Raw genomic sequence first — 23,032 nt, 5'->3', positions numbered from 1 at the left:
TTAAATGGTTATTTTTCAACATTGCACATCTGATGATACCAAAGGCCAAAGACACTTAGGGTTAGAGCTGTAAACGAATCGAATCGAACCGAGTATCTCATGTTTGAACTCTGTTCGTTAAGTGATTCGAACAACGTTCGTGTTCGTTCGTTAATTTTCGAACTCCAAACCTGTGTTCGTGTTCGACTCGTTAAGCAAAGTTCGTGTTCGAGTTCGTATTCAACTCGTATTAATCATTCTAAAAAATAATTAAAACACTAAGTGACTAAATTCTATTATTCATTAACTATATAACTAACATTAACATAAAAACAACAAATAAAACAAAGCAATTTGCCCTCCAAATATAAAAGTCCAGCTATAAAATTAACCCTAAAATTTGTCAAATGATAATTATGTTCATGTTCGCGAACGTTCGTTAAAATTCGCGAACATGCTCGTATTCGCTCGATTATTAATCGAACAAAAAAATTCGTTCGAACTCGGTTCGTTTAAGGTTTCGAACGAGCCTTTCACGAACACGAATGAGTTGAAACGAACCGAGCTACCGAACAGCTCGGTTCGTTTAACAGCTCTACTTAGGGTGAGTATGATAAAACTGAAATATGTAATTCGAATTGTGAATCTATTACGTTATTGAATTGTTAAATATTAAATTTGATACATTTGAGTGCGTATTACGTTAAGTAATAAGTGAATAGTTTATTATTTATTTTTTATAGTAAATTTTGTCTGAAAAATTTAGTATTACTTAATTAATTCAGATGTTCAATTTTTGTTATCAAACACATCTGAATATGTTAAGATCTGAATCCATTAAATTTAAGTGTTGAATTGAATTATCAAATAGGACCAATTAACGAAGGTTAAAAGGGAAAAATTAGCACTACTCCTTTAAACTTAAAATTGATTATCTCGAACAGTGAGCATACACATGGCTAACATTGTGCTAGGACACTTGTTTAAAAACCCCATATGTGCCTTCGAGATATCCCCAAAAGCAGGCCGAACATTGGATGTGAGCCCTGAATGAATACACTTGGACACGAAATCAAAAGAACCCATAATATCCGGCCTCCTGGGTGCTGGACCATAATCCAAAATGGCCCAATGAGTAACTCGCACCTTTTACTGGAAAAGTAAAGGGAACCAATTCGGAGTGTAGCTTGGTAATCTTCAGACTTCAGCTCTGACTTCCATTCCAATACTGAGTGAGCAAGCGAGCCACAGAACGATCTGCCCATCGAGTCAACTTGTCCAGAGAAAGAGCGAGTCAGAATGTTTCTGCGGAGGGTGGCTCGGCCGTTAATGATGATGGCGAAGGTGAAGGAGACGACGGGGATCGTAGGGCTAGATGTTGTGCCAAATGCTAGGGAGGTTTTAATCAGTCTGTATAGCAAAACCCTAGAGGAGATCAAGGCCGTCCCCGAGGATGAAGGATATCGTAAGGCTGTGGAAAGCTTCACCCGCCACCGGCTCAAGGTGTGCCGGGAGGAAGAGGACTGGGAATCTATCGAGAAGCGTCTGGGTTGCGGCCAGGTCGAAGAGCTTATTGAAGAGGCTAAGGATGAACTCAAGCTCATCGGCCACATGATCGGTATCCGCATTCTACATTTCATTTTCTTTTTTTCAAATAATTAAGAATGATTTTCTAGTCGCTTCCGTTGTTTATTATTATTATTATTATTTAAATGCGTGGCATTTTCCCTGCATCTGCCGTGAATTTTTTTTTTTTTTTTTAAAAGTGATCAAATAAAATTTTCTGGTTGGTTTAATTGCTCTTGAGAAAGTTTGTGGACTGCTTGTAGGGGAGGGAGGGGGAAAATGGTGTTGCTTTGGGAAATAGTGGATGTTCTACAGTTAATTGTATGCTTTCTTACTGCTTGGTCTTCTATCCTTTTTTTTTTTTTTTGAGGATATAGAACGAGCTTTTGAGAAGATGACATTGTACGGTTTCAAAAAAAGCTTAAGTTTGCATCTTCTTTGCTATAAGTTTTCGAAGACTTGGGCTGACATTGGAAGCTTTCATCCTATTCAGTTTTGAATCTATAGACATTTTAGTTTTGGGGATGATGAGGGCAGTGGAGCTAGAGAGAGTTGTTAACTATTCTTGTGCATTGACCACTGATTATTATTATTATTTTTTTTTTTTACTTCTTTGAAAGGACTTGGGAGTTTTCCGGGGAGTGGTCAGAGCATAAAATAGAACTTTGGGTTTTGATAGGTGAATGGTTATCTTAGGAGTAGGGTAGTGGTAATTGTTTGATGAGTTGGTATTAGTAATATTTGTAACAATCTGTTTTCTAATTGATTATGAGAATCTGGATTGCAATTTGCTTTCTTATCTGATTTCTCGGCAGCTGTGAAGAACCTCAAGGTTCCTTCATATGTCTAGTTAGAGGTCAGAAGAAACCAAGCACCCTAGTTTAATAGAATTGAGCGAGCAAACTATTAAGTAGTAATGTCTTATTGAGTGAGTCAAGAAGTAAAAGCTCTCGTCATCTCTTCTTCTATTTTGCTCCTTTTCAAATGGTAAACAGTGAAAAATTGACGTGAACTAATCGCAAATTGATCTGTGACTTGGGAGTGCATGATCTAGTCAACAAAAGAAGTATTTTGCTGGTCTTGGTTGATCAGCTTCATGGCTATTGTCTATATTTGTCTTGTTGTATTGGTGGTTATGTATTTAAATTTTCAAACCACATTTGACAAACGTAGATGTTCTAAATGTCGAGAGGATGTAATGCTTTTTCTACTCTGATATTGTCACTCCAGAGTCGTTATCTTTACTAATCTTGATGCCAATTCCAAGTTTATACTGGTTCAAATGGCTTGAAACTGGAGCCATCTAATATTGGAGGAAGTCTCCAGTTAAATATTGCCGATTTGATGTTTTGGTCACTTGGGTGTCTTTGTTTCAAGTGCAGAGTGGAAACCATGGGGTATCCCAGATGATTATGAATGTGAAGTTATCGAAAATGATGCTCCAGTTCCAAAGCATATACCCTTGCATCGACCTGGACCTCTTCCTGAAGAGTTTTATAGGACGCTTGAGGCCGTTTCTACCAACACTTTGGAAGATGCTGTTTCACGCTCAGAGAAAGATGAGCCTGCAATTGCATCTGGCGAGCAGCAATCTAAGTAGCACTCCACAGCTTCTTCTTTTGGCTTGTTCTTCTTTTTGCCGAGCCACATCAAGTTTAGTACTGATTGGTGCCCTCTTTTTTGTTGTAATTTCACAAAAACAGTTCTGTTCGGATCGGATCGGAGTTTATCTGTGGGATTAAAGATTGAACCACTAGTTAATAATCGGAAGTTGAGTGGCTTTTACCAAATTTGACCGCAGCTATCCGCATTCTGGTTTAACTAAACAACTTAGGGTAGTATGCCCATTTCACCCATGTCCCAAGGCGCCATTATTTCTTATTGTTTCTCATTTGAGTTCTTGCTGTTGGTTGGCTATCATGTAGTTAAACTGTTGCTGTCAGCTTAATTGATCCTTCCCTTGAATCACTATGAAGTTGAGGGGGTTCCTTGTGAATATATGTATTATATTTATGTGCTGACCCTGCTCAAGTTTGGGATCCGTTTGACCTTCGTTGCCCCTTCACATGAACAATTTAGTTTTCTTAGGAGACTAGAAAGTGGACCATATATATTACCTTTTCAGTTAAACTGGTGGTCATCAAAGTTAGATTGAATGTTGATTGTCCCCAGTTTTCTGTTGAAATACTTTAAACCGGTGTTTCTGTTTGCTATTACTTTCCTTGCAAAAACTCTTGCAGTATATGGTTGTGTAGCTGATGATCAAGAACAGTTTACTTCTTTCTGTTTGTTCACGTTCTTTTGTAAGTTGTTGGCAGGAATATTCTAAAGGGTAAATAGAACTTGCCGACCACCTGAGAAGGATCGATTGACGCTGCTTTCCTACATGACCTACAATCCAACAAATAAACTTGAATAAATTGAATTGGCATGAATTAACTTGGGGGCTGACTACTGAGTACCTTAATAACTTGGGGCCTTTCCAATGGGCGCAAATTTTGGTAGTTGTTCATTACGATAATGTAAACAAAGAGCTTGAAACTGTGCTTGGATGTGTAGCGTCGCTCAATTAGCATGTCTATTAATTTGAATGAGTTTATTTTTAAAAAAAAAAGCAACTGAGAGTGATAAATACAAGTATAGGAATTTCTAAATTCAAAGAGGTGTGACATCATCAACATGAGAATTTCTAAAATTAAAAAGTTTGGATTTTCCAACTTAGAAACCTGTTCATGTGTTATGATCAAGCTTCGGTCAACCCTGTTTTAGCAGTCAACTTTCAACCCACTATTTTGTTGTTAACATTTGCAGCATGGTCAACTCCATCCTCAGGCCTCGGGGTTATGGTCCAAACTAACTACAAAATCCATCGGCGCTGATGATATCATTCTTGACGATGCCCTCGGAGGATCCAGACCCGAACCAGTGGACAGAGGTTGGATGAACCAATTTGAAGCAAGGATTTTTAACATTTTATAAGTAGCTTTGTTGGTCAAGATTCAACAACACTCCATAGCGTGTAGATGTCAGAATGACTGATGTGCTCTTGAAGTGCAAAGGAATGGGATGCGGGATGCCTATGCGGTAAACTTTATTCATTTTGGGACCGTTTGAATTGTGAATTTGGATTTAGGAAAATATTCCAAATTGAATGCATTATTTACAGGAGAATTTAGAATTTACAAAAATATTGGGGTAGGAAATGAACACATTCAGGGGCAAATGTCTACTTCCATTTAGGGATGTAATCAAGCCAAGTGGAGCTCGAGTATAATTGAATGCATTATTTACAGGAGAATTTAGAATTTACAAAAATATTGGGGTAGGAAATGAACACATTCAGGGGCAAATGTCTACTTCCATTTAGGGATGTAATCAAGCCAAGTCGAGCTATACTCGAGCTCGACTCGACTCATGTGTACCTAGGTTCGAGCTCGATCGAGTCCAAAAAATTGTAACTCGAGACTCGACTCGAAGAACTTTCTTTAAACTCGAGACTCGACTCGATAAGACTTGACTTTTAGTCAAACCTTATCAAGTCGAGTCTAATCAAGCTTTTTGACTCGACTCGAAAAAGCTTCTGAACCTTATTTTCTTCCCTTTTCCTAGACATTTTTTCTTTTTAGGTCTTTTTACAATTATGTTATTACTTTTTTGCTATTATGAAATTTTATTATAAAGAAGAGTATATTGTAAATTCAATATAAATTATACTCATAACGGTCATTTTATAATTATAATACATATATATTATTTAAATTATATATATTATTTAAATACACCCCGACTCAATGAGTAGCTCGACAAGCCTCAATCCTCAAATTATTGGTTCGAAACTCGACTCGAAAACCAATCGAGTAGGCTCGAGACTCGGTCGAACTCGATCAAACCAAGTTCAAGCCAAGCCATCGAGTAGCTCGGCTCGCATACATCCTACTTCCATTTTCATTTCTTCTTCTCGACAAAGAAGCCTTCCACCGTTTCAGCTGTGCTGCTTCTGTCTCTGCGCTTTTCGCCTTTCCTGCATGGCGATAGCAATAATTGCCAACATAACTTCTGTATCACACACGCATCCACCAAATATCGAGGCACTCAAATTCTAGCCCTTTCCTTAGTCTACACCTAGCTGTTCTGTCGTTGTCAGGCAACAATGGCCGCCGGCCATTTTTCCCTGATTTGTACATGCTCACAGAACAGTAGGCTACAAGAAAATACACCTTAAACGAGAAAGGTCTAAGATTGAGAATGGTAATGACATCTATATGGAAGAATTTGAAATCGAGTAATTTTAAACTCCCAAAATCCCTCTGAATTTTATGTTGGATTTCAAGTCCAGAATTCCAGATACCTATTGGGAAACCAGATATATAAAGGATTTGGATAAGAATCTCAAATCCAAATCGACCATATCCCTCAATCCAAAGTAAATGAAAAACGAGTTGTTGCCATTGGTCCGAAAGCCGAAATTTCTGCTAGCTAACATTCCTTCACCTCCTCACTGTAGTTGACTAGTTGTCAAAGAATCTCCTCCAGCCAGTACAGTTTTTTAAACAGAGAAACTCTGAAAAATGACAATAGAGACGGTTATATGAACTTGAATCTAGAAAAAAAAAAAGAAGTTACTTGCCAGTTAGAATGTATCTTTTCAGCATCTCATGAAGCAAAAACATCTTTCTGTCTGAATTCTGAAAGCAGCTCGGTCACAATTGGTTCATTTCCTTATCTTGCTTATACCACATCCAGTAAGCTTTACTGGGACCTTCACCTCATTAAAACACTGAAGCTGTTGTCTGTCGAGGAAACTATAATATCAACATGTGTTGCCTTCTTCGCAACAAATCATGATAAGCATAGACAAATTGTCTGGGATGCTTACAAACCTGTTGTAAAGAAGACCACGTGCCACTTCCAATCTGAGACTGTGAGATTAGGATTCTCACGAGCATTTGTATGAATACCATTTTAGCTTTACATTCTGTCTGCTATGTTCAAGTATCATGTTAAGATGGTACATCTCCAGCAATTAACAGAGGGACCATGTTGCTTTTCTCCATACAGCTATTGCTATAATCTTTCTGTATTATGCCTCTCTCTTTCATCATGCGCAGGTTCTCTCTTAGGTCAGATTTGCCGGAGTTCTCATACATGTCTGCAAGAAGCAAATAAAATGCTGGATTACAAGGTTCAAGTTCAAGACCTCGACTTGCCATTTCTTCACCAAGGGGTACATCTGAATGTATTTTGCAGGCATTCAACATTGTTTTGTAGATCAATGCATCAGGCCTGAAAGGCATCGTCTCTATTATAGCCATTGCCTCCTGCATCCTGCCAGCTCTGCCTAGTAGGTCAACCAAACAAACGTAATGCTCTAATTCTGGGACTGCATCATTTGCTTCTCTAGTAGAATGAAAATATTCTAAAGCCATATCAACCAAACCACAACGTCTGCAAGCAGATAGAACCGCCAATATTGTTGTGGAATCAGGTCTAACTCCTGCTAACTTCATGTCTTCAAAAGTGGAGAGAGCAGAGGAGAAGTGACCGCTAACTGCTAGGCTGAAAATCAAGCTGTTCCATGAGACTACGTCTGGCTGACAAGCTTCATCAAAGGCTCTCTTTACATCATGCATGCACCCACATTTGCCATAAAAAGCAATCAAACCATTTGAGACTGAGGTCCAGCCACTGAAGCCAGATTTAATAGCGTAACAATGAAGTTGCTTCCCCTGCAGTATTGCACCTAAGCTGGCTGATGCTGACAAGACAGTGGACAGGGTAAACCCATCCATCTCAATGTTATCTTCTTGCATGTAACTGATCACCTCCAAAGCCATTTCAAAAAGTCCTAATTGGTTAAGTTTGCTCGCTATGCTTGTATATGTGATAACATCTCTATGATGCATTTCACCTATTATACGCCATGCATCATCAACCATATGGAGTCCAGCATAGGCACCAACAAGAGCATTCGCCACAACTATATCATGGCCAATGTTCATTTTGATTATGTATCCATGAAACCTTCTTGTATGATTTGCAGATTTCATCATTCCACAAGCCTGAAGGATACTGGACAAGGTAAAAGAATTTGGCATTATCCCTGCAAACTGCATCTTTTCAAATGCTTGAAAAGCCTCGTATCCAAGACCATGTTCAACAAAGCCAGCAATCAAGGAAGTCCAAGAGATGATGTTTGGTGACCTTATTTGTTCAAATACTTTAAAAGCGTCAATTATTCCACCAGAACATTTCAAATACATATCAATGAGTGCATTTCCAACAGAAACATTATTTTCCAAGCCAATCTCAATAACCCTTGAGTGAAATTGTATCCCCAATTGCAATGTCAGAGCTAATGAGCAGCCATTCAAGACTACAGCATATGTATAACTATTTGGAGTGATCCCATGGGCCACCATCTGCTGTATTGCATCAACAGCCTCCTTGATCTCCAAGTTATGGCAAAAGCCACTCAATAGTGTTGTGCATAGAACTGTATCTTGCTCAAGAGTTTGCTTTGAGACCTTCATAGCATCTTCCATTCTCTTACATCTTGCATACATGTCAGTAAGAGCTGTCTTCAAAACCAAATTCAGCCGAATGCCCAAGACTAACATCCTGGCGTGGACTAATCTCCCAGAATTTAAATAAGTAAGACCACCACATGCGCTCAAAATTTTTGCATACGTGTATTCATTTGGTTGAATTTCTCGTTTGATCATGCATATGAAGAGTCGCAGCGCAGTAATCCAGCTCCCCTCTTGGATAAATGAAGAGATCATAGTTGTCCAAGAAACAGTGTCACCATTCCGCATATTCATGAATATCTTCTGTGCTGCTTCTTTGTTATCACATTTAGAGTACATATCAATCAAACTGCTAGTTAAAACAGGATTTGAATCAAAACCATTCTTTGTTGCACAGGCCTGGACTTTAGTTCCTTGGTTACAATCCCGAAGAGCTGAGCAGGCCCTGATCACAATCGAAAGCGTATACTCATTTGGGCATTCCCCAGAAAACTTCATCAAATCATACAGCTCAAGAGCTTCCTCGTAGCAACCATCTTTGACATAAGCAGACAACAATCCAGACCAGGACACAACATCCTTGTATGGCATTTCCTCAAAGAAGTGGCGTGCATGAACAACTCCATAGCATTTTGAATATAGAGCGAGCAAGTTATTGCTGATCCATAAATTATCTTGAAAACCCGCTTTGATAATTGGGCTGTGGACACAAATGCCCTCTTTCAGTAATTGTTTATTGCAATATGATACAATCTTTGAGCAGGTTTCTTCGAAATTGTGTGGTCCTGTCCTGTGTGAAAGCCTCAAGGCATTTCGCCATGACATATTGTGAAACTTTTCAAAACAAATTTGAATGGCTTAAAAAGGAAATAAATTAATTAAGACCGTTTGAATTACTCAGTTTCTTCCAAAAACAATTGATCCAAACACAGCCCTATTTTTTAAAAGTTTTATAAAAAAAAATACATTATAATATATGTAAATTAAAAAATTAATTAAAAAATATATCAAAAAATCTTTTAAAAAAAATTACAAACCAAACACGGCCATAGTAACATTTACCGAGGCGTGTACTATTCACATGCCAAATGAGGAAGCAGCTAAGAAGTCTGAAAGAAGATGCTTACCGGTTGACGCTTCTAGCCTTCAAGCAAACGTGCCTTCTATTTTGAGTATTTTCCAGACGATTAGTGGTAAAAACTAAAAAGATGCCGTTCCTTTATCACACGATGAACGAGTTGCACAATCGATTGGCAAACGCGGAGCTTGGAAAACTCGTTAGATGGCTAGTTGGCTACTAATGCCTCGTTTAGATTGCAAGTTTTGGCACAAAAAATTTTTCATATATTTCTTAATTATACTCCCTCCGTTCCATTTTGATAGGCATGTTTTCCTTTTTCGTCTGTCTCAAATTGTAATCTACTTTTCAATTGAAGAATGTAGTTGTATTTTAATTTTTCTAAAATATCCTTATTCAATGTAAGTTGTTGTACCCCATTTAATGAGAGTTTATTCTTTTTTTACCATCAATTAAAGTTCCCATAAAGTTGTACTCTAATTAATGTGAGGGTATTTTAGGAAAATAGCTATCTAAATTGATTGTTCCAACAAAGTTAACTACTTTTTCGTAAACTGTACGAAAAAGGAACTAGAACTATCAAAGTGAAACGGAGGGAGTATTTTTTATCTTATATACATCACATGATTATGATATATCATTCCTATAAAAATTCTGACAACTTGCAATCCAAAAGGGGGCCTTAAATTTTCTCTATTTACTAAAGTTTTCATGTATCATGAAGTGGTTTTGCAAATTACCCTTTTTTTTTTTGGGCAAAGATTATGTGAATGTGATGACCCATTTGTAAAGAATAAAGCAGATTTCACGAATTCAACAACTTTTGATCGCCTGATGGCTTTTTCATTCATAGCCTACTATCTCACGATTTTATGTAGGTTATTAATTAGTTTTCATCACAACTAATTACTCGTACACTTTCTTCTTCACTATACTTCATATGTTTTTTACACTAAATGATGATTTACGGATCAAGATAAATCTTTTTTTAATGTACATATGCATCAAGTGTGTATCAATGACTAGATAGCATTAGGCTTCTTATAAAACCATAAGTTGGGGTGTTCAAGAACAAACTAGAAAAGTGGCTAGTCAATATTATCGTATTGGTCCAAATTGAAAAATATGCTAACTACCTACAAAATAAAAATAAAAAAATGGTAACTGTAAATGATCAAATTTTTCTCCTTTTGGTAAGTGGAAGGTTTCAAAACCTCCTACTTATAATCCTTTGCACCTTATCATTCAAATCAATCCTCTCCCAAAATGATTAAATTACTTGAACCTATCCTTAAAAAAAAAAAAGAAGTTACGACTATGGTTTATTTTTTTTTAACCGCAATTCCTGCATATGTACAGGGTTAGTTAGGGTAACCCGTATGCAAATCTCAAAACTTAACGATCTATTCGTTTACAAGTAAATTAAGAGACTCATCATATCTTTATATTTTTTTTTTTGCAATTTTTTTACTTAACCAGTTAATTCTAACTCGTTCTCACCGTCCAAATTTTCTATTCCTTGATCATAAGATCTGTGCACTCCACCACTCTGCTTATCTTTATTTTCTTACGTTTTTATCAAAGAACGAGTTAATAGTTTTCTAAAACGGATGAAGACAAAAATAAAATAAATGTTCGAAATATTTAGCATTTTAATTGTCTTTTGATCATGTACTTTGTTGGTGGACTTTTAGTACTGTGAGATTGACTGCTCCTTTATACTTTGGATATGAGTTGTACAATCGTTTTCTTTATCAGTTGAACAGGTTAGACCATATTCCATGCCGGGTTAACTTAGTTGAATAGGGTTAGTAAACGAAATGAAATTTTATATTGGATCAAAATATGCAACTAGGTCTGTGAAATTACAATTGTATTGATGTCGATCCATAAACACCCCTAATATTCTAAACGGATAGGGCTTATCCGTTTATAATAACGTTCAACAACTAATGGACAGCTTTTTTCCATAAACAATTGACGTCTATCGGAAAATAGAATAAAAATCAAAGGAAAAAGCTATACACCACTCTTACTACGCAAATAATTGGGCATTCACATTCACAAGAGGGTTCCCCGGTCTTTTCCCCAAATAATTGAGGGTTTCCCGGTCTTTTCCCACAGCCTTCGCAAATAATTGGATTCACAAGAGGGTTTCCCAGTCTTTTCCCAAAACGTTCGCAATTTGCAGTGGTATAGGTACTAGTAAAAATACTTTTAACAACGTAAATAAAAATTTTTTTTAAAAAACCCGTAAAATATTATAGAGTTTTTTGAACGAACGCTCTGTTACATTCAGTATTCACTTAACTTACTATATATATATATATAAGTATACTAACAATTATTATGATCAATTGGATTTATATACTATATTATAGAATTTTTTGAACGGATGTCTTATCACATTTATATACTATATTATAGAGTTTTTTGAATGAATGTTCTATCACATCTAGTATTCAGCTAATTTATTATATATATAAGTATATTAACAATTTTTATGATCAATTGAATTTGTATACTTTTTTTTTATTTAATGTTGCTTATGCTTCCTTATATTTATTTAATTTTGTAAATTATGTAATATTTTTAAAAATATCACATCTAAAATATTATGTTAACGAGAACCCCATATATATATATATATATATATATAAAAGTATACTAACAATTATTATGATCAATTGGATTTATATACTGTATTATAGAATTTTTTGAACGGATGTCTTATCACATTTATATACTATATTATAGAGTTTTTTGAATGAATGTTCTATCACATCTAGTATTCAGCTAATTTATTATATATATAAGTATATTAACAATTTTTATGATCAATTGAATTTATATACTTTTTTTATTTAATGTTACTTATGCTTCCTTATATTTATTTAATTTTTTAAATTATGTAATATTTTTAAAAATATCACATCTAAAATATTTTTGTTAACGAGAACCCCATATATATATATATATATATATATATAAAAGTATACTAACAATTATTATGATCAATTGGATTTATATACTGTATTATAGAATTTTTTGAACGGATGTCTTATCACATTTATATACTATATTATAGAGTTTTTTGAATGAATGTTCTATCACATCTAGTATTCAGCTAATTTATTATATATATAAGTATATTAACAATTTTTATGATCAATTGAATTTATATACTTTTTTTATTTAATGTTACTTATGCTTCCTTATATTTATTTAATTTTTTAAATTATGTAATATTTTTAAAAATATCACATCTAAAATATTTTTGTTAACGAGAACCCCATATATATATATATACCCTATATATATATAAAAGTATACTAACAATTATTATGATCAATTGGATTTATATACTGTATTATAGAATTTTTTGAACGGATGTCTTATCACATTTATATACTATATTATAGAGTTTTTTGAATGAATGTCCTATCAAATCTAGTATTCAGCTAATTTATTATATATATAAATATATCAACAATTTTTATGATCAATTGAATTTGTATACATTTTTTTTATTTAATGTTGCTTATGCTTCCTTATATTTATTTAATTTTTAAATTATGTAATATTTTTAAAAATATCACATCTAAAATATTATGAGTGTGTTTGGATTGTAAGTTATTTGAAATATTTTTACTGTAGCACTTTTTGTGATGTGATGTATGTGAGATAAAAAAGTAATTGGGAAGGTAAAAAGGTGTATTGGAAATTGTAATGGTGATGTCAGCAAATATATTTGGCCAAATAATTGGCTGTCCAAACACACTATATGTTAACGAGAACCCCATATATATATATATATACCGTTAAACAAACCGAATACTAGTCTATTATTAGTCATTGAAACCAAGCATCGGCGGTATCTTGGTAGCGGTAGCATAAGTATTTTTATTAGTGATTGAAGTCAAGCATCGGCGGTGTTCCAGTAGAGTGATAAAGCCCTGTGCGCTTTCCCCTTTCTAGAGCCTTCTATTTTTATCTATTTGCGAGACTGTTCCTGTCCTATCCTGTCCTGCTCTGCTCTGTTCTGAGAAGCGAACCATGGCATCGTCGGATCTGGAGACCAGGGCTAAAGAAGCCTTCATCGACGACCACTTCGAGCTGGCCGTTGACCTCTATTCTCAAGCCATCTCCGTTAGCCCTACGAACGCTGAGCTCTTTGCTGATCGCGCTCAAGCCAACATCAAACTCAACAACTTCACCGGTATTTTATTCTTCCGATGAAATCCTTTTTTTTTTTTTTTCGGTTGTATATTTTTAGGAGCGACGAAATCCTTATTTAAATTCAACATACAGTATTTCTATTTAGTTTCTATACAGTATTCCTATTTAGCTTGCTATACAGTATTCCTATTTTTGGGATCTATTCGACTAATCTATTGTTGCTTATCTACATGTTGCATATGTAGGAAGGTTGCTTGCTTCAATAGCTCAACCATCTTTTTTGGCACGTTTTGTTTCTCGTTTTAATGTCTAAAGATTTAGTTAAATGTCTGACATATAGTTTTGCCTTCTCACTTGACTTTTTTGCGACTTTTTCTTGTTGATCGAATATCACTTCATTAAACTGTTCACACCACGGTAGACAGATTTTATTATTTACTTTTATTCGTCTACTCTAGAAAATTTAATTTTTTTTTTCTTGTTTGGAATTGGTAATGCTTCTTGAGTTGATAAAAGGACGAACCAACTCACTAACATGGAAGGTTTTTGTATTTTGTCTTGTATGGATGTTATGGAGGAGTGCTGGTTCAGATATATTGGTTGAGTTGTATTTTGTGTGCCCTAATACATGAATATTGATTCCCATGAGCAGAAGCTGTTGCTGATGCGAACAAGGCCATTGAATTGGATCCTTCCATGCCCAAAGCATATTTCCGGAAAGGGTGAGTATTTTGGTGCATCTCTATGCCTCTTACTTTACTGATATTCTTGGCATTGTTGCTGTTTGCGCCCAGGACTTGTTTTGTTCTCTCTGTATTTTTTAAAATTTCTTTCTTTTCACTTGAGACTTACCTCCCTTTTTATGCGGTTATCCATGTTGAAAACTTTGTCCAGCTTCCACACGGAGATTATCTTGTGGCTTCCCTTATTGGGCCATTAGAAAATCAGTTGGCTACACATATTAATTTATGGCACTGAATGAATTTCAAGTGTATACAACTGTCCAACTGCACTTCATTATGATTATCCTCATGAATGACTAGTAGCATTTATTTTCCTTACAGTCTCGCCTGCATCAAGCTTGAGGAATACCAGACTGCCAAGACAGCTTTGGAAGTGGGTGCTTCTTTAGCACCTGGTGACTCAAGATTCAATAATTTGATTAAAGAATGTGACCAGCGCATTGCAGGTACAACTCTTCTGTTTGGCATAGATTTTAATAGCATAATGGTAATGTCATTGTCCATGACTTGTTTTTAAATTATTGGTGCCTTGTGCTCGTAGATCAATTCACATTGTGGGGATACCGGTTTCTCCTTCACAACTATGTAGCTTAATTTGACAGTTCTGCTGTTTGACATGATTGTAGTAGGATAATAGTAATGTCATTGTCCATGACTTGTTTTTAAGATTATGGACGCCTCTTGCTCATAGATCAATTTTGCGGTGGGGAAACTGGTTTCTCCTCCTTGACCACATACCTTGATTTGAAATTTATGGAATATCATGATGGTATATATCTTTTTCAAAAGAGACTTCCCCATGATATGAAGTTGAATGCCAGGGTTAATAAGCTGAGTCATTATAGAATACAAAAAAAGGGTTGTCTAGGAGCATGCTTGAAAGAAAAGAATTAAAACTCCCACTATTTGTGCATGTATGTACATCTGCGTACGTTATATCAGCTCAATGACCTCATATGAGTCCATCGGAAGCTGAAAAGGCTGCCAACTGCCAAGCTCTGAAGAGAACCACTGATTTTGTTTGGCTGGGATTTCGATAGTTGGGTGTGAGTTGCACCTTTCATGCAGTCGAATGGAGCTTCTTTTGATGTCTGTCAAATGTTGCCCTTTTTTTTTTCAAAAAAAAAAAATTGTATGTATATCTTTATGTGCTTATCTCTGAAATTTTAAAGTTTTGGCTTACATGCAAAATAGCTTCTATTACATTCTAGGTAATCTTTATGTAACTTAATTTGTTTTCTGATTTTGTTTCCTTTTCAATTTAAGAGGAAAATGGAGTGTTGCCAAACAAATCGCCGGAGGCCCCAATAGTTGTTGATACAACTGCTGCAATTCCGAAGGTTGCTGAGCCAGCCATCAGTATATCCAACCAGACTACTAGTTTGTCATCTGCCAAGTCAAAATACAGGTTATTGCAAACTTGTATCTCCCTTTTCTCTTCCATATGGCATCCTCTAAGACTCGATACAACCTGTTGCAACATTGGAATGTTTACCATAGCCATGGTTGGTCAGATCTCATAACCTGGCCAATGGTTCCTCTATGAAGCAAGCCAATAAAGTATTAAGAAGTCTGTCATTAGTAGTGTTACTTTGATGTTGATTGACCATTTAGCTAATTGTTGGAAAGTTTTTTATTATACGTGCTGATAGATTCGTAATACCACCTTTTGTCGGCATGCCATTTTCTAGAGCCTTAACAGTTTGAATTGATTAATATTCAAGTTTCTGATGATTAATTGGATACTTATGCTTAAAAATTATGTGTTGCAGGCATGAATATTATCAAAAACCAGAGCAAGTTGTTGTAACTATATTTGCAAAGGGTATACCAGCAAAAAATGTTACAGTGGACTTTGGTGAACAAATAGTATGTTCATTCTTTCTGTTGATATCTATAGATTCTTAAACATGGTTCACACCATTTAATGTTCTTAAGATGGTTTGACTTTCCTTTTTCCTTTTTGTTGCTTTGCAGCTTAGTGTTACTATTGATGTGCCTGGTGAAGATACATATACTTTTCAACCACGATTGTTTGGAAAGGTAAAATGTTAACTTGATATTATAGTTCTGGCAAAGAGATATCTGCTCTCTAGTGTCTCATAACACTTAACTGTCATATGGTAGCTGGAACTATCCTTTGGTCAATCGGCATGTTGAAACATCAGGAGACTGAGTTTTGTATGAACTAGTGTATGCATCATGGGTAAAAATATTTGCGACATGTGTCTGATTAGGAATTATTAATGATAAAAAACCCGAGTTTACTATAAATCATCATTAGACTTTTAAAGCAGTGAAACTCTGCTTTTCATTCCTGCTATTAATTTATGCACGGCCAGTGGGTCTTTGTAAATCGTGTTCTTTTTTTTATGGTGTCAGAAAATTATGTTTTTACATTAACTTTCTAATTTTTTTGTGGACTTTGGTGTTGTCTTCATATAAACAGATCATTCCTGCAAATTGCAGATATGAAGTTCTGTCCACAAAAATTGAAATCTGCCTTGCAAAAGCTGAAGCTATACACTGGGCGTCTCTCGAGTATAGCAGGGATAATGTGGCTTTGCAGAGGATAAATGTTTCATCAGGTAGGTTTAGTTGCACGAGTTCTTTGCTAGCCTGGAAATAATTGCTGTGCACTGGTAGATTGTCTGAAAATGCACCAGTAGGCCTGGTTAAGAAGTTTGTTTTTTTCCGGAAATTAAAAGTGGAACAGAAACTGGTTTTTGTGTGCTGTCTATGTTGGTTCTTTTTTCGTGAAGTCAATGTCCATGTGGGCAGGTATATATGGCTTTCTTACAGTTACTCAAACTTGAGATGCATTTATTCTCCCAAGATGTTACAGAGATAAGATATTGGTCACAGTTGATAAGCTTTACCGTCGTACCTTTGCATTTTGCAGGAAGTCAAAGACCCACTTACCCATCCTCGAGAGCAACAAAAGATTGGGATAAGCTTGAGGCTCAAATGAAAAAGGAGGTATACATGTTATCTCTGCTATTTCTATTGGTCTTTTCTTTTGCATTGAGGTGAAACGTGTAGCACATGCTAGGAAGTGTGTTGGCTGATTCACTCTGTTTACATCTTCAGGAAAAAGATGAAAAACTAGATGGTGATGCAGCTCTTAACAAATTTTTCAGAGACATATACAAAGATGCTGATGAGGACACTAGAAGAGCCATGATGAAATCTTTTGTAAGACTCTTACCTCCATTTCCTAAGAATTTCTGATGGGCCTTTCCTCGTTGCCATTTTATAACTTTCCTTTGTAGCTGTTCTATTTGAACAACAATAATCCTTGAAACTTGGAAAGATTTTCGGCCCTTGCTGAATGGGTCCTCTCAATTCAGGTTCCCCGAGTGTTTGCTTGTAACTTTTTGATGGGTTGGGAGTAATATTTTGTCTGGTGTAACAGGTTGAGTCAAATGGGACAGTTTTATCAACGAACTGGAAAGAAGTTGGTGCAAAGAAGGTTGAAGGAAGCCCTCCAGATGGCATGGAGATGAAAAAATGGGAATATTGATTTTCTTGGTGTTTTGTGACATATTTCTGTCTTTTCCTAGTTCAAATGCTTTGGTGTTCAGGACTTCTAATTTTGGTCCAGTCTGAATGAATGTTTTTATTTCTCGTCTTCTGTTCCCCGCTGTGATGACTTTGACTTTAACCTGCAAATATAGATTGAGCGATCGTGTTTGTGAAAATTTTGTTCTTTTTATGGCCGTTACTATTGCGATTAGATTGGTAATGCTTCTTAAATTTTGTCTGTCTGCGAGTTTCCTTGGCCCATGAAGCAGTTATAGCAGAGGGTCACTAAACTGTCCAGGAATTCTGGCCATTGAATGGATTTTACTACTTCATTTCTGGGTTTTCGGTGAAAGATAAAAAAAAGGTTCGCAATAAATTGATGGTGGGAACGAAATGCAATTGATAAATAGACAAAGTCCGCCAAGACTACCCTCAGTTCATAATGTAGGGTAATCAGAAAAGCACACAAAGGAAGTGGGGAAAGGTTACCGGCCCCTAGTGGGTGAACCCTGCTCACTGGGGTTTAATCTTCCTACAAATTTAGCTCTTTCCTGCATAAAATTTTTAAGTTCGTATTAATCTCTTTTCCTCTAAAAAAAAATGATTAAAACACGCGTATTCGCAATTGCACGCGGTCTACGATCGTGTATGAATTATTCTTCCCTGAGGTGTTGGGTGTACAATTTTTTTTTTGGGCACTGATATGTACCAATGCATATTAACCTTTAGTTTAGATTTGAAATTCTTTTTTTACACGTGTCATATATTCAAATCTGATTATGTTAAAACAAAAAAAAGTCTACATTGATGGTATAGGAAAGTTTAATCCTTCTTAGAATGACTAAGCTACACAATTTTATTGTTAATAAAAAACTAATTGATTTTTAAGAAAGATGATACTTCCATTTTTCTTTTTGTAAGTTTCCAAAAATATGCTCAATTACTAGTATTTTCAACTAGATTGACTTAGATCATAGTTATTAAACCCAATTCGGAACTCAATCCAGAGAGGTGATCGAGTCACCGATTCAACCGTGGGCTGCATAATAGCTATATTATAATATATTTTTTTAATTATAAAAACAATATAATTTTTATGTTGGTGGTTAGACGGTAGCTTAATTGATGATTTTTTTTTTTCCAATTCACCGATTGAAGCATCGGATCATTGACAAGTCAATAAGTTTGATTATCTATGTACCATATATAAAAAAGAGGAGATTAAACTAAAATCTGTCACTTTGTGATATTTCTAAATTACTTTTTATAACTAATTGTTCACTAGCTCCCTCTGTCTCTCTTTTGATTACACCCACTGCCAAACAATTATCTATTTACATTTTGCATAGTTTATTTTGGTGAATTTTTCACCATATGCATTAAAAATATATAAAATTGCCTCATAAGAATGATTTTAACAAATATTTATATAATTTTTTTGTTAGTTGTGCACACAAGAAGTGTGCCTCGGCCACTAGTAATTGTGAATACAGCTAGTCGCAGTTGTTGTTGTTGTTGTAATGTGTTGTTGTTGAATCAACTGAACGCTAGTCAAGCCAATTTGTTGGGTCATGGTGCTTGGCAGAAAGGCGTGGGAATTAAAAGATTTTGGCTACAGGGTATGGCCATGTGGGTATGAGATTTTTGGAAAGAAATTTAAAGATTCATCAAAACTCTGTAGTCTGTACCCGCATAGATTGGGAGGTTTTCAGTCTCTCCACCAAAAGAAAAAAAAAAAAGGAAAGGGAGGAATGATGATTGGTAGGTTTTCAGGAACCATGATTCCCAAATTTAATCCCAAACTTGAAAAACAAAACATAAAAAAGTTTAGCAGTAGTAAAATTTACTGCTAGTAGCCTAATAGCCCGATCCCCTCCGCTCCTCTCTAACCAGCCAGCCAGCCAAGCCAAGCCAAGCCAAGCCATTGTCCACTACCCTTCCCCGGCCCCTAGCTGTCGCTGCTCATCCTCGTTCCTCCCATCCCCCTGTTGCTCAACTCCACAAGTATCTCCCAAGGATAAAAGCAAAAAAAAAAAAAGGAAAAAGGTATCTCCCAAAGCATGCAATTTTTCGGAGGATCCGAGATCAGTCCATCGCCGCCGGTCCCGACTGCAGCGGGGAATAACGCCCACATGCTATACGTGTTCAACAGGAATGGAGTATGTCTGCTGTACAGGGAATGGAATCGGCCACTTAAGACTCTCAGCCCCCAGCAGGATCACAAGCTCATGTTCGGTCTCCTCTTCTCTCTTAAATCCTTGACTGCCAAAATGGATCCAACTAGGTTTGTTTTCTCCTTCTTTCGATCAAATAATTTTGGAATTATTTTTTCGTTTCTAATAATTAGACGACCTTTTTCTTTTGTTATTGCACTTGACGCTTGATTCAACTTACGTATTGGTTAATCCCAATTCCCCCCCCCCCCCCCCCCCCCGCCAATAATCAATTTGGCCTCCATAACGTGCATTAGCATTACAATTTTTCTTTTCTAGCTTTTTAATTCCCAAAAAGATGATCCATTTCTCCAACCAGACTGTCAGGCCATTGTCAAGTTTAAAATGAGGTTCATGCCTAAGGAGAAAGATAATAATCTGCCTCATGATCACAAGTACTTTGATAGGCATTACTAAAGTTTGGGTATTCTTTTGTAATGGTGTTAGTCTTTTGATAAAAGAAGAGTGATTGAAGAGTATGCTGGTGTTAAAACACATGTACATTTGTTGATGTATATAAAGAAGTTCATGAGTCAATATGTGTGCACCTTAAATGACCACCCACAGTAGCTGCTTGATGGTGTGATGTGAGAATTTTTACCAGAAAGGATTGGTCATTTTTTGGTCAAATTGAAAGTAATCCTGAATACTAGTTTTGCATCTCATTATTGTCCTGGTCTAAAAATGTTTCTCAATCATATCTTTGAAGACATACTAATAAGAGTGACTTTCTTACATTATTGTTTGATCTCTTTGGCAGCGCTGATAAAGGAAATCTTGGAGTGCCACAATTACCTGGACAGGGATGTTCGTTCCACAGCTTCCGCACTAATACTTACAAACTTAGTTTCATGGAGAGTCCATCTGGGATTAAGGTCTGTCCAGATGATTGCATGAGTATATATGCTTGCATTCATATAGATGGCTATGTAGCAAGAGTATCAAGACATTTATCTGTTGTCTGACTATCACTTGCTGGCAGTTAGCATAACTTTTTTCCATGTCAAGTTGAAAAACTCTCTCTTGTTAACATTAAAAATCTCTTATTCCCCATGTATTCATTGGTTTTACAGATCATCCTGGTAACTCATCCTAGGACAGGTGATTTAAGGGAATCCCTCAAGTACATATACAACTTGTATGTCGAGTACGTTGTCAAGAATCCACTGTACTCACCCGGAAATCCAATTAGGTAAGTCGCAGGGTGTCATTCAGTACTTAACACAGAATGATTAATTGGCTGATATATGTGCATTGTCAATTCTTTCCTGACTTGTACCGGTTATTGTTTAATTCTTTGGCTGCAAATGTGTAGGTCTGTGTGCATCTGGTGATGCAAAACTAGTTTAAATTTTGTTTTGTTAACTTTTTAGATCTTAAATAGGTCTATGTGTTTCATGCGTGGAAATTTTTGTCCCATTACTTATATGGGGTTCAACCTGCACATCTAAGTTGTGATTTGAACTTAAACAGTGGATGTTAAACGTGATGTCTCATAAATCTACTGCTCTTTCTTCAAAGTTCAAACTTCACTTTTGTTGTTTGTTTGAATCAAATAGGGTCTTTTATAGTTTTTGGAAAGACACATACAAAGGTTTTAATGTAGTTAAAGCCAGAGAATGATGGACTGCTGAAGGAAAGTCTCTCTAGTACCTAGTTTAGTGAGTATTTAAAGGAATTAACTGCTTCCATAAGCTGCCTGATATTTGGCTGTTGTTGACATCTCTTCTACTTTGTTGTGAAACCTTTCCACCTATTTGCTTGGGAAGATATTTATTTTAAAATCTCATCGAATAGATTTTTTCCTTGTCTTTCTGAAAAAAATCTTTTGCACCTTTTCTTTTCCTATTTTTTGTGAGATGTAGTGACATGTAATAAGGCTGCATGATGGCTTCATACATGTATTCTGATGATGCGTCTTATGCATGTTTCCTGCACGTGATGGATGTGTTCATAGGTCAGAACAGATTATAATGATCTCTGTTCATTACACTTGGAGGCAAATATATAATTTTCGGTTTCTGTTTTCTGGCAAAAAAAAAAAGGTTGCTAAACTAATTTTCTTCTTCATTTTTCTTGGGCAGAAGTGATCTATTTAATTCAACTCTTGATCAGTATGTTAGAGGCCTTGGATGATATCAATGTATTGCTAGACAAGCCTCTGATGTACGCGAAGGTATTTTGGGCTGACTTTATTTCGTCTGTCTAGTATCAATTGTGTTCTAGGAAAATGAATATCTTCTACTTAATTAACTTAAAGATGTAAAATGCTGATATATGAGTAAACTTTAGCTTTGCTGACAGATTCATGATGCTACAGGGGATCTTTCCGTTGCTTCATATCCAGTTGCACTCTCATTCATTGGTGTTAACTCTGAAATGATAGAAGCCATTTTGTTGGTAGATGTTGCTTCATATTGATAGCAGATGTAAACAGGAACAGTTGAGTCATATACTGCTAAGGTGTTTACTCGTAATCAATCATGTAATGCATATCTTTTATAAGACGTTAATTAAAAAAAAAGAGGAATTATATTGTTTGTTTCAGCTAAAAAACCCTTAATGCTTCTTTTTGATTTATTGATTCCCTTTCGTATCATAGCTTACTTTTGGTACACGGATTACTCTGATCCTATGGATCTCAGCTTGTTTGCCTTGGGTCCATCTCTTTTTTTTTGTCAATAACGATACATTTGTATAACCTACTCTATCCTAATCTAGGGGGGAGGGGGACTCTAATCTAGGCTGTGGTAGGGGGCTAGTGGATATACTAGCCCAACTAGACCAAGGGAGTGCTATGATACAACCCTTAGATTTTTTTTGCTGCAGGTGAGATTTGAACCCTCACCTACAGCCCAAAGAGGGACTTAAGCCCCTCCCTGGTGGCCACTGAGCCATTGGCCCAGTGGTTCGTTGGGTCCATCTCATTTGGTGGTTTTGGAAAGAGAAAGCCCATTAATTAATATCCAAGTCAACTTGGACTTAGAGAAAAGAAAAGCGAGTCCTTGTCTTTAGAAATCTCTATCAATTTTTTGAGCTGGGGGAAATTAGAAAAGAGGTGTCAGCTTGTTGTACGATAATTGAAAGGGATATTATCAGGGAGGTTTCTCTTAATATTATTTAGTACCCTTGAAGTTTTAAAAATGATCACTTACTTCCCCTAATAATTGCAAAATGATTGCATTAATCCTTACTTGATACATAATTCACATATCAAATAAA

General features: G+C 35.9%; 4 protein-coding genes across 11 annotated transcripts; 3 read left to right on the top strand and 1 right to left on the bottom strand.

The window, feature by feature from the left end:
* Positions 1–1,144: 1,144 nt before the first annotated feature.
* Positions 1,145–3,335, top strand: LOC113729997 (probable NADH dehydrogenase [ubiquinone] 1 alpha subcomplex subunit 5, mitochondrial). Its single transcript, XM_027254397.2, has 2 exons — positions 1,145–1,597; positions 2,928–3,335. The coding sequence occupies exons 1-2, from the start codon at positions 1,279–1,281 to the stop codon at positions 3,143–3,145; spliced, it is 537 nt and encodes a 178-aa protein (XP_027110198.1). The 5' UTR covers positions 1,145–1,278; the 3' UTR covers positions 3,146–3,335.
* Positions 3,336–5,810: 2,475 nt separating this feature from the next.
* Positions 5,811–10,933, bottom strand: LOC113733403 (pentatricopeptide repeat-containing protein At5g52850, chloroplastic-like). Its single transcript, XM_072081511.1, has 3 exons — positions 10,848–10,933; positions 9,200–9,289; positions 5,811–8,862 (listed from the first exon to the last, which is right to left on the bottom strand). Exons 1-3 carry the CDS (start codon positions 10,931–10,933, stop codon positions 6,546–6,548), a joined length of 2,493 nt encoding a protein of 830 aa, XP_071937612.1. The 3' UTR covers positions 5,811–6,545.
* A 2,051-nt stretch (positions 10,934–12,984) lies between these two features.
* Positions 12,985–17,773, top strand: LOC113729995 (protein SGT1 homolog). The gene is made up of 10 exons (XM_027254395.2): positions 12,985–13,369; positions 13,982–14,051; positions 14,394–14,518; positions 15,339–15,480; positions 15,845–15,941; positions 16,050–16,115; positions 16,522–16,660; positions 16,975–17,051; positions 17,163–17,267; positions 17,488–17,773. The coding sequence occupies exons 1-10, from the start codon at positions 13,207–13,209 to the stop codon at positions 17,593–17,595; spliced, it is 1,092 nt and encodes a 363-aa protein (XP_027110196.1). The 5' UTR covers positions 12,985–13,206; the 3' UTR covers positions 17,596–17,773.
* Positions 17,774–19,283: 1,510 nt separating this feature from the next.
* Positions 19,284–22,357, top strand: LOC113729994 (uncharacterized). Of its 8 annotated transcripts, none has more exons than XM_027254394.2 (5): positions 19,286–19,881; positions 20,571–20,685; positions 20,884–21,002; positions 21,898–21,986; positions 22,131–22,357. In XM_027254394.2, exons 1-4 carry the CDS (start codon positions 19,658–19,660, stop codon positions 21,944–21,946), a joined length of 507 nt encoding a protein of 168 aa, XP_027110195.2. In that variant the 5' UTR covers positions 19,286–19,657; the 3' UTR covers positions 21,947–21,986; positions 22,131–22,357. The 8 variants fall into 8 exon arrangements, with proteins under 8 accessions (XP_071934153.1, XP_071934154.1, XP_027110195.2 ...); XM_027254392.2 differs by having other exon boundaries at positions 22,115–22,357; XM_027254393.2 differs by having other exon boundaries at positions 22,103–22,357.
* Positions 22,358–23,032: the final 675 nt, after the last annotated feature.

This window comes from Coffea arabica, chromosome 2e, assembly GCF_036785885.1.
Source record: "Coffea arabica cultivar ET-39 chromosome 2e, Coffea Arabica ET-39 HiFi, whole genome shotgun sequence".
Taxonomy (NCBI): domain Eukaryota; kingdom Viridiplantae; phylum Streptophyta; class Magnoliopsida; order Gentianales; family Rubiaceae; genus Coffea; species Coffea arabica.
Note: the sequence above shows the minus strand (reverse complement) of the source record. Positions and strands in the feature narration are given on the sequence as shown.

Coding starts and splice junctions, on each gene's coding strand:
- LOC113729997 (XM_027254397.2), top strand. CDS start 1,279: ATGTTTCTGCGGAGGGTGGCTCGGCCGTTAATGATGATGGCGAAGGTG. Junction 1,598..2,927: donor GCTCATCGGCCACATGATCG/GTATCCGCATTC, acceptor TTTCAAGTGCAG/AGTGGAAACCATGGGGTATC.
- LOC113733403 (XM_072081511.1), bottom strand. CDS start 10,933: ATGGAATATGGTCTAACCTGTTCAACTGATAAAGAAAACGATTGTACA. Junction 9,290..10,847: donor AAGGAGCAGTCAATCTCACA/GTACTAAAAGTC, acceptor CGTGTGATAAAG/GAACGGCATCTTTTTAGTTT. Junction 8,863..9,199: donor AAGGCTAGAAGCGTCAACCG/GTAAGCATCTTC, acceptor GCTTTCACACAG/GACAGGACCACACAATTTCG.
- LOC113729995 (XM_027254395.2), top strand. CDS start 13,207: ATGGCATCGTCGGATCTGGAGACCAGGGCTAAAGAAGCCTTCATCGAC. Junction 14,052..14,393: donor AAAGCATATTTCCGGAAAGG/GTGAGTATTTTG, acceptor TTTTCCTTACAG/TCTCGCCTGCATCAAGCTTG. Junction 15,481..15,844: donor TCTGCCAAGTCAAAATACAG/GTTATTGCAAAC, acceptor TATGTGTTGCAG/GCATGAATATTATCAAAAAC.
- LOC113729994 (XM_072078052.1), top strand. CDS start 19,658: ATGCAATTTTTCGGAGGATCCGAGATCAGTCCATCGCCGCCGGTCCCG. Junction 20,686..20,883: donor AGAGTCCATCTGGGATTAAG/GTCTGTCCAGAT, acceptor TTGGTTTTACAG/ATCATCCTGGTAACTCATCC. Junction 21,003..22,114: donor TCACCCGGAAATCCAATTAG/GTAAGTCGCAGG, acceptor CTTTGCTGACAG/ATTCATGATGCTACAGGGGA.